This window comes from Berghia stephanieae, chromosome 13 (genome assembly GCF_034508935.2).
Source record: "Berghia stephanieae isolate SIO BIC M18660-M18661 chromosome 13, UCSD_Bste_1.3, whole genome shotgun sequence".
NCBI lineage: Eukaryota > Metazoa > Mollusca > Gastropoda > Nudibranchia > Aeolidiidae > Berghia > Berghia stephanieae.
The window spans coordinates 6,895,705-6,905,704 of record NC_088372.1 but is presented as its reverse complement, the minus strand read 5'-3'; the positions used below and the strand labels follow the sequence as shown (position 1 = coordinate 6,905,704).

General features: G+C 36.3%; 1 protein-coding gene across 1 annotated transcript in view; it reads right to left on the bottom strand.

Moving 5' to 3' along the window:
• Positions 1-4,125: 4,125 nt before the first annotated feature.
• LOC144958676 (uncharacterized) overlaps positions 4,126-10,000 on the bottom strand; it is a 9,598-nt gene continuing 3,723 nt past the window's right edge. The window contains exons 4-5 of the mRNA XM_078890799.1: positions 7,029-7,140; positions 4,126-5,769 (exon numbers count right to left, since the gene is read on the bottom strand). Coding sequence (XP_078746925.1) covers positions 5,509-5,769; positions 7,029-7,140 — 373 coding nt within the window. The 3' untranslated portion in view covers positions 4,126-5,508. The remainder of the gene's footprint in view (positions 5,770-7,028; positions 7,141-10,000) is intronic.

The following is a 10,000-nucleotide window of genomic DNA, read 5'->3' as shown; positions in this document are numbered from 1 at the left end:
ACGGTATTAAGTCGGAATGGTTAAGATGTTGAAAATTGAATTTATAGCCAGAAATATCTGTCGTGTGTTGAGTTTGTATGTTTTATTGAGGAGAATGGATACCATATTTTAGGGTGCTAATGCCGACAGTTTATATTTTGACCAGTTGAACATTGAATTCTGCTTTTAAGCATTTGGTTCGTTCCGACATAATACCGTTTTGAGACGATGGGTCACATTTTATTATTGTTAAGGGTCGTCTCTGTCTGGTATTTAACCCTCTCCTTACCAGCCATTTTCAATCAAGATTTTCCCCAACACACCCAACTAATACAAAAATAGATTTGTTATCACTCAAATACAAATGCAGTAAGTTCTTGCGATACATATTTTCTTTAGTGAAAACATGCTTTACAGCACACTGTTTATTTGCTTTAAATTTTATGATGTACAAGAGAAATTTGAATAAGAAAATGTTGGTTGTATCGTAACGAATGTGACGATTTTCCTATAGTTGGTAAGAAGAGGATTAATCCTGAAATTTGAGGTCTTCTAGGCAAAATCAATAGTATTTTAGTGATGATGTCTTCCCTGATGCCTTTAAATATGATTGTCCATTAGTTGCTGTGCTCTAAACATTTGTCTTTCAAATTCAAAATGTGTTCGCTAAGGGTGCTTGATGTTCTGCTGTTGGTATCTTAAGGTTTATCTATAGATGGATTGTCCTTATGAAATACTTCTCCGACGAGCATAAAAGTGTATCCAGAGGGGAAAGACATTATATTCTGATCATGTTTTGACTTTTATACATTCTGATCACATGACATGTGAAAAACTTCTAGCCAGCATGAAGGATACAAAGTACATATTTTCTTTGTTTAGAACCAAGCTCCTGGTTGCTGGACGGAAGTGGCATCAGACAATTGAATCCAATTAAAACATTAGGCTATATTTAGATTTACCTGGTCGACATAATCTAACGATTAAACCAATGAGGATCAAAGTGAACACCGGTCTTTATTTTGTTTTTGTCCTTTATAGTCATTGTTTAGGTTTACAAGGGACATAACTCAAACAAATAGAAACACAAGATTTAACAAGGGTTGCTTCTCTTACAATACATAAGACAATAGGGATCTACAGTCATGAAATCAATGCAGACAACGTGAACAACGCCACTACCACATTATCTCATTAGTCTTTAATGTTTCATTCATCCTGTTTTGTTGATAAAAGGGAAACCCGAAATGTCCTCTTATCTGTTTTCGTAAATTAAATTGAAGCTTACATTCAATTTCACATTGTTATTCAATATATATATAAATATATATATATATATATATATATATATATATATATATATATATATATATATACATATATATATATATATATATATATATATATATATTAATCAAACGTATGCAATACATGAAAAAATCTAAATAATTATATCATTAATAATAATAATAATAATAATAATAATAATAATAATAATAATAATAATAATAATAATAATAATAATAATAATAATAATAATAATAATAATAATAATAATAATAATAATAATAATCTTTCAGCTAATCCCACAGTTTGCAGGGTTGCCATAATGAATGCCACATCTCCATGCATCTCGGGTCAGAGCATCATCTTCCTCCAGGCCCAGTTCATCCTTGTCCCACCATCTAGTCTTTGGGCGTCCCTGTTTCCTCTTCCCCGCCATTTGTAAGTCGAACAAGTATGCTTATATAGCGTCCATTATTCCCGTGACAAGTGCTCTATGAATGGCGCTTTTCAATCACTCAGACTATAGGGAAGGAGATTAGCGAAAGAGCATGTCCCTTGATTGGACGTCACCTTACAGAGAGAACGTCAAAATGGTTTTGCGCATGCGTCTCTCTCGTCCTCGCTTTCGGTGAAGTGTCTCATGCCGCTTTCACCGAAAGCGAGGACGAGAGACGCATGCGCAAAACCATATTGACGTTCTCTCTCTAATAACCTCTCCGCCGGTGACGTCCAATCATGGGACGCTACTCTTCCGCTAATCTCATTCCCTATAGAAACAAGCGTTCACACTAACACGCTAACACAACATACACCCGTACACCCACATACGGAAACTTCTCCGCGTCCACATACCCAAATTCTTTACATGCACATTGCTACCCTAAATTAAAATAATATAAAGCATATTAATTGTCGAAAAACGCTCTTCTAAATAATCATTCGGTTTTCAAACTCTTTTTAAAGGTGTTTAAATTTTCACTTTTCTTAAGATTATGCAAAATGGAATTTCATAATCTAGGCGCAGTCACTCTGAAGTATTTCTTGTGAAACAAAAGACTTAGAGGGTACTTCCGTCGTAGTCATCATCATCATCATCATCATCATCATCATCATCATCATCATCATCATCATCATCATCATCATCATCATCATCATCATCATAGTCATTACTACCAGCAGCAGCAATAGAATTACTCTTATTTACACTGTGATTTAAATTAGGTACTATCTTTTAAATATACACACACAAGTTCGGACTAAAGGCCAGAGGTATGGCCTATCTCAATTTATTAAATTACTATATAAAGTGTTGCTATTGGTTCTTAGTTGTATATTTTTACATGTTTGAGCATTTGCATATATTATATTACGCGTATATATACATTGTCGCCATAGAATCTCAATTTTGTGTTTATACATTTTCATGCATGCCACGTCTCTAAACGAATTTCCATTTTTTTTTGGGTGAATAAAGTATATCTTATCTTATCTTATCTTATCTTATCTTATCTTATCTTATCGAGAGCATATAATTTAAGATTTACATGTCTCCGAGTAATTTATTGAGGACCTTTTGCAATTCTGAAACAAGTTTCGTAACCCTTTCAATAGTACTTTTGTTCTTTTCAGGAGTTTGTCGATTTCCAAGGACGCAATCTGAGACGTATTTCTCAAACATTCTGTAGGACGCGATCCATGCATTAAAGTTGTGGTACGTCGCTTCAGGGACACCTGGTACCCACGTGGAACTCCAGAATAGCTTTCAACAGTTGTGACGTCACTTCCCTTGTAGTGACGCATACTAACTTAGCAACTGGTTTTCAGGAGTTGATCGATTTCCAAGGACACAATCTGAGACATATTTCTCAAACATTCTGTAGGACGGGATCCATGCTGTAAAGTTGTGGTAAGTCCCTTCAGGGAAACCTGGTACCCACTTGGAACTTCGAAATAGCCTTCAACAGTCGTGATGTCACTTCCCTCGCACTGACGCATAGTATCTTAGCAACTAGTTCTAAACTATCGGAACATTGTCGGATGCCCTTAAGAAATACTACTCCAACGAGCAAAAAAGTGTGTCCAGAGGAGGAAAAATTTATAATTCTGATTATGTTTTGAATTTTTTTTTTACATTCTGATCACACAACACGTGAAAACGGTCTAGCCAGCATGGAGAATAAAAAGTACCGATTTTCTTTGTTTAGAACCACGATGGTCGCCGTTGCTGGGCGACGTGACATCAGGCTATTGAATCGTATTGCGAAGGAGAATACAATCCTTACGATTGAAATAGTTTATCCATAACCTGGGCGCATTCACTCTGAAGGATTTGATTTGGTGTGAAACAAAAAGACTTAGAGGGTACCTTTGTCAGAGGAAGCTGTAGGATCCTGGCGTTCTACAACAAGGTGTACGTATAATGAGATTTTCATTGTTTTTACGTTCAAAAGATCTCAAAATCTGGGTTCACAAAGACGTTATAGGGAATGAGATTAGCGGAAGAGTAGCGTCCCTTGATTGGACGTCACCGGTGGAGAAGTTATTTCTAAACAGACCAACTACAAGCCAAGCGCTCCAAATAAAAAAAAGTATTATTCATAATTTCTGTACAAAAATGCATATAATAATCAACGTGATGCATTTTTGTACATAAATATGAATAATAATTTTTTTTTTATTTGGAGCGCTTGGCTTGTAGTTGGTTTGTTTAAAAATAACTTCTCCACCGTAAAACGTCCATTCAATGGACGCCACTCATCCTCTAATCTCATTCCCCATTAGATCACGTAGTACTTTTAGGGACTAAATTGGTAAGAATTGGTTAAATAAAATAGGAATGGAGAATAAGACGCAGAACAAGTTTGAGAAATGTGAATCTGCTGGTATGTTTAATATACTTTTGTAATAACATGTCGCTAATTTATCGATCTTGGTAATCCTACACAAAATGTTGATACATATTCTATACAAGTGACTCTCTCTCTCTATCTTTCTCTCTCTCTCTCTCTCTCTCTCTCTCTCTCTCTCTGTGAGTATCTATTTTTTTGTGTATGTGCGTGTATGTGTGTGTGTGTGTGTTTGTGTGCGTGTGATTATATTTCGATGTCTAATAGAATTCATCTTCACCATTATCATCATCATCATCATCATCATCATAAGCATCATCATCATCATCATCATCATCATCATCATCATCATCATCATCACCATCGTCATCACCACCACCACCAGCAGCAGCAGAATTACTGTTATCAACAGAATATTAAGATTTACATATCTCCGAGTAATTTACGGAGGACCTTTTGCAATATTGAAACAATGTTCATAGCCCTTTGAAGAGTAGTCTTGTTCTTTTCAGGAGCTGATCGATCTTCAAGGACGCAATCTGAGACGTATTTCTCAAAGATTCTGTAGGACGGAATCCATGCTGTAAAGTTGTGGTACGTCGCTTCATGGATACCTGGTACCCACGTGGAACTCCGAAATAGCCTTCAACAGTCGTGACGTCACTTCCCTCGTAATGACGCATAGTAACTTAGCAACTGGTTCTAAACAATCGGAACAATGTCGGATGCGCTTAAGAAATGCTACTCCAACGAGTTAAAAAGTGTGTCCAGAGGAGGAAAATTTATAATTCTAATTATGGTTTGAATTTTTTTTACATTTTGATCACATGACACGTGAAAAACTGTCTAACCAGCATGGAGAATAAAAAGTACCGATTTTCTTTGTTTAGAACCACGATGGTCGCCGTTGCTGGGCGACGTGACATTCCCCATTAGATCACGCAGTTCTTTTAGGGACTAAATTGGTAAATTGGTTAAATAAAATAGGAATGGAGAATAAGACGCAGAATACGTTTGAGAAATGTGCATCTGCTGGTATGTTTAGTATACTTTTGTAATAACATGGTAATTCTACACAAAATTTTGATACATATTCTATACAAGTGACTCTCTCTCTCTCTCTCTCTCTCTCTCTCTCACACACACACACACACACACACACACACTTCTCTGTGAGTATCTATTTATTTGTGTATGTGCGTGTGTGTGTGTATGTGTGTGTGTGTGTGTGTGTTTGTGTGCGTGTGATGATGTTTCGATGTATAATAGAATTCATCATCATAATCATCATCATCATTATCATCATCATCATCATCATCATCATCATCATCACCATCGTCATCACCACCACCACTAGCAGCAGCATAATTACTGTTATCAACAGAATATTTAAGATTTACATATCTCCGAGTAATTTACTGAGGACTCTTTGCAATTCTGAAACAAGGTTCATAGCCCTTTCAATAGTACTCCTGTTATTTTCAGGAGCTGATCGATCTTCAAAGACGCAATCTGAGACATATTTCTCAAAGATTCTGTAGGACGGAATCCATGCTGTAAAGTTGTGGTACGTCGCTTCAGGGATACCTGGCCCGAAATATCGCACGAGATTACAATCCTTATGATTGAGATAGTTTATCACGTCATGTCCAAGATGCTGTGGAGAAATCAACGTTTTTTGTGTTTTATTTTTACAAGTATTAAAGAGCACTAGTCAAATGGAAAGATAGAAGGTAAAAAAAAAGAAAAGGTAGACCAAGAAAAACATATTTGAATAGTTTGAACAGCTGGGTGACTAAGAAAGAGAAGACTAATATTATCAGATTTCTTAGGTTATCTGATCAGAGAGATGAATGGCGTACCATGATCACCGATGTCTGGCACAGACTTGGTACTTAAAGAAGTCAAATGGATTGATGCTTCTATTTAATGAATGAAATCAGATTGTGTTGACTTTTCGGGTTTCCTCATTGTCAATCAAAATTAAAAGTTATTCGGATCAACCACGTCATACTTTCATCTTTCATTCGTCTTTATAATTCATGCAGGGTGTTTTGTTAATATTTATGGACAATAAAGATCTATTATTAAAATTATTATTATTATTATTATTATTATTATTATTATTATTATTATTATTATTATTATTATTATTATTATTATTATTATTATTATTATTATTATTATTATTATTATTATTATTATATTATTATTATTATTATTATTATTATTATTATTATTATTATTATTATTATTATTATTATTATTATTATTATTATTATTATTATTATTATTATTATTATTATTATTAAAACCAAACACGTCCACAACATTTGTATTAGTTCATTTAATTGACCGGAGAATACTCAATGTCTCAACCGTTTCTATGTTACATGTTTGTGTTGAGAATATTCCCAACACAAACATGTAACATAGAAACGATTGAGAACATATCATCATCATCATCATCATCATCATCATCATCATCATCATCATCATCATCATCATCATCAACATCATCATCACCATCATCACCATCACCATCATCATCATCATCATCATCATCATCATCATCATCATCATCATCATCATCATCACATCACATCATCATCATCATCATCATCATCATCATCATCATCATCATCATCACCATCACCATCATCATCATCATCATCATCATCATCATCATCACCATCATCATCATCATCATCATCATCATCACCATCACCATCAGCATCACCATCATCATCATCATCATCATCATCATCATCATCATCATCATCATCATCATCATCATCATCACCATCATCGAGACCACATTGTGGTGCATCTCCACTGCCTGGTGATAAAAACAATGTACCTATATCCTCCACACAGTGATCAGCAATGTAAAATAAATAAGGAAGAAACGCTTACAGTTGTGTGCTTCCATACGTCTACCATCATGCCATTGTAAGGAGATACCCCCAAGAACTCAGAAGGCTCGGTAATGCATGGATGAATGGGGAATTCTGTGTCATAGCGCTTTCTGAGGACACAACATGGATTGGACAGTGTCATTCGCCTATAGTACGGTCATCATAGAGAATGAGATTAGCGGGAGAGTAGTGTCCCTTGATTGGACGTCATCCATAGTCTGTGACGTCACCAGCGGAAAAAGTTATTAGAGAGAGAACGTCATGTTGGTTGTGCGCATGCGTTTCCCGTCCTCGCGGAAGTGGGACTATGGGTGACGTCCAATCAAGGGACACTACTCTTTCTCTAATCTCATTCCCTATTAACGCAATATATGTTATTTTATGAATGATTCCAAACTGATATGCCATTGGATTCAGGATTAGTTTTAATTTTAAACGATTTTTTTACTTATGTAATTTAGATTTGCTTTCATTCAGCCCATTTTGTGTTGGGGAAAAGGAGAACTAATTCTCTCGATATATCTTGATAGCAAAAATATTACGAGACATCCGTTTTAAGACCTCTCTGTTTTAATGTACGTAGCCGTTCAACAACTGGCTATGTGGTCTAGCGGCATGACACTCGCTTTCGGATCGGAAGGTGCTGTGTTCGAGCCTCGTGCTCGGCGCATAGTTGAGTCCCTGGAAAAGGCTCTTTACTCACATTATCTCACCGTACTCAGGTGTAAAATGAGTACCTGGCCGTTAACAGGGTTGTCTTTGTCCGAAAAATTGTAAGATCGCCTAACAGGCGTCATGTCCCGTCCTTCATGTTAAATGTTGCTGTTGACCAGGGACCCCTTGTAAAGTGCTTTGAGCACATTTAGTGGATATTGCGCTATATAAAGCTCATTTAACTGTTTTCGCGGAATGGTCCAATTGTTTTTGTGATAGACTCTGGACGGCATGTAGGTACATAACTGACATCCGATTCAACTTGTGAGCCTAGTTTAATATTATTTTAATGGACAATATTTTGCGTCATTTAAAAAAAAATGTTTTTTGAGATTTCCATTACAACAACGAGCCCATGAGGAATTGGATTATCTGACCTGCAAATAAATGCTCATCGATGTTGTAATTACATTTTGAAAACATTGATTGTTCTTTATTTCAGATCATTAATTATGAGAAACAAACAACGTAAAAACGGGGGTGGGGGGGGGGGCGTAAAACTTGAATCGAAGTGCGGATACAACAAATATAAAAGCTTTCCGCTAGTCTTATAAATGGATCCTTCTTTTGGAAGGTTCTTACAGAACATATTGATAAGAATCAGAAATCACAACAAAAGGAGGAAATTGAAAACAAAAAGAAACTTAGAGAGGAGAAGGAATAGGAATTGCAAAAGAAGAAAGAAAGAAACAGCAGGAGGAACGAAGAGAATACCAAAGAGATGAAGTAAGAGAATGTAGAAAGACAGTAAGGCCGAATGAGGAAGGAAGTGGAGTGTGAACAAGATGAATTCCTTGATTATTAGTGTTGTATCTATATGAGGCATTTGAGATGTGAAAAGAAGAATGTTGAGGCTATCATGGAGAGACAGGAATACGAACGAGTAAGTGTTTGAGAATGTGAGAAAGAGAAGAATACTGATCAATACCATCAGAAAGAGGCAGTTACATTTTCTGGGAAATACCTATCTGGGACATGTGTGGAGAAGAGACGGAATAGAAAAGTTGGTAACATCTGGGATGATCGAAGGAAAGAGAGATAGAGGAAGACAAAGAATGACTTATTTAAATAACCTAAGAATGACCAAATGTGACTTTAAAAGGAACACAGATTTCATGCGCACCGCAGAGGATCGTGATTCGTGGAGACAGCTGACCGGCAACGTGCTCAAGAGTACAAGCCACGATGGATGGTGATGATGATCTATATGAGGCTCACAGTGATGATGATATTGTTGGTGGTGATGATGTTGATGAACTGGTACTGTGATGATGATGGTTGTGGTGATGTCATCATGTGGGAAAGGTTGTAGTGACTTGTATGGTTTGGCGCAACCAAAAGAAGAACATAATGGTTGGCCGCAGTGATAAACACTGGCCGCGCGCGGTTTATGCAACTGGTCGCATGACGAATTTGGGGCCGCGCTGCGCTGGTATGTAACACATCTTTCCTCCCACAATAAGGCGAGAATACAGGCAGGGTGTCCACCAGATTCCTTCAACCCTGTCCTTACTGGCCATTTTCAGAATTTTCCATGAACCTTCACACCCGCCCAACACAAAACTAGATTTCTTTTCTACACAAACAGACAAGAAACAAGTAAATTCTTTTCATAATATTGTCCAGTGTCTCATTTTTATCGCTATAATAAAGTATTTTCTTTATAATTTGTGATGTACAAAGGATATCAGAATGAGAAAATTGGTTGCATCGTAACGAATGTGACGATTTTTCAATGGATGGTACGGGGAGGGTTAATGGCCGTACATAGACCTAATTTGTTTCGCCTCAGACAGTTAGAAGGGTTGCGTTGTCAATGCTTGCTAACTTGTGTAAATAATATATTTAAAATTTTGACCCAAAAAATGCGTACCTACTACAAATATCGATCAATTAAAATAACCGACCTTGAAGTACCTGGGTTTTGAGATTTTGAGACGTTAAGGGTCATATATATTAACTCTCTCCTTACCAGCCATTTTAAGAATTTCCTCCGAAAATTCACACGCACGCAACACAAAAATAGACTTTACTTACTCGAACAAGAAAGTAACAAGTGCATTCTACACGGAATGTTGTTCAGCAAATTTATGTCTACAACACAGTTTTGAGTATTTATTATAGCTGTAATCAAAGCATTTCTTTGCATTTTGTGATAGACAAGAGAAATCAGAATGAGAAAACTGTTGGTTGCATCGTAACGAATGTGACGGTTTTCCTATGGATGGTAAGGAGAGGGTTCAAACACGTGATTTT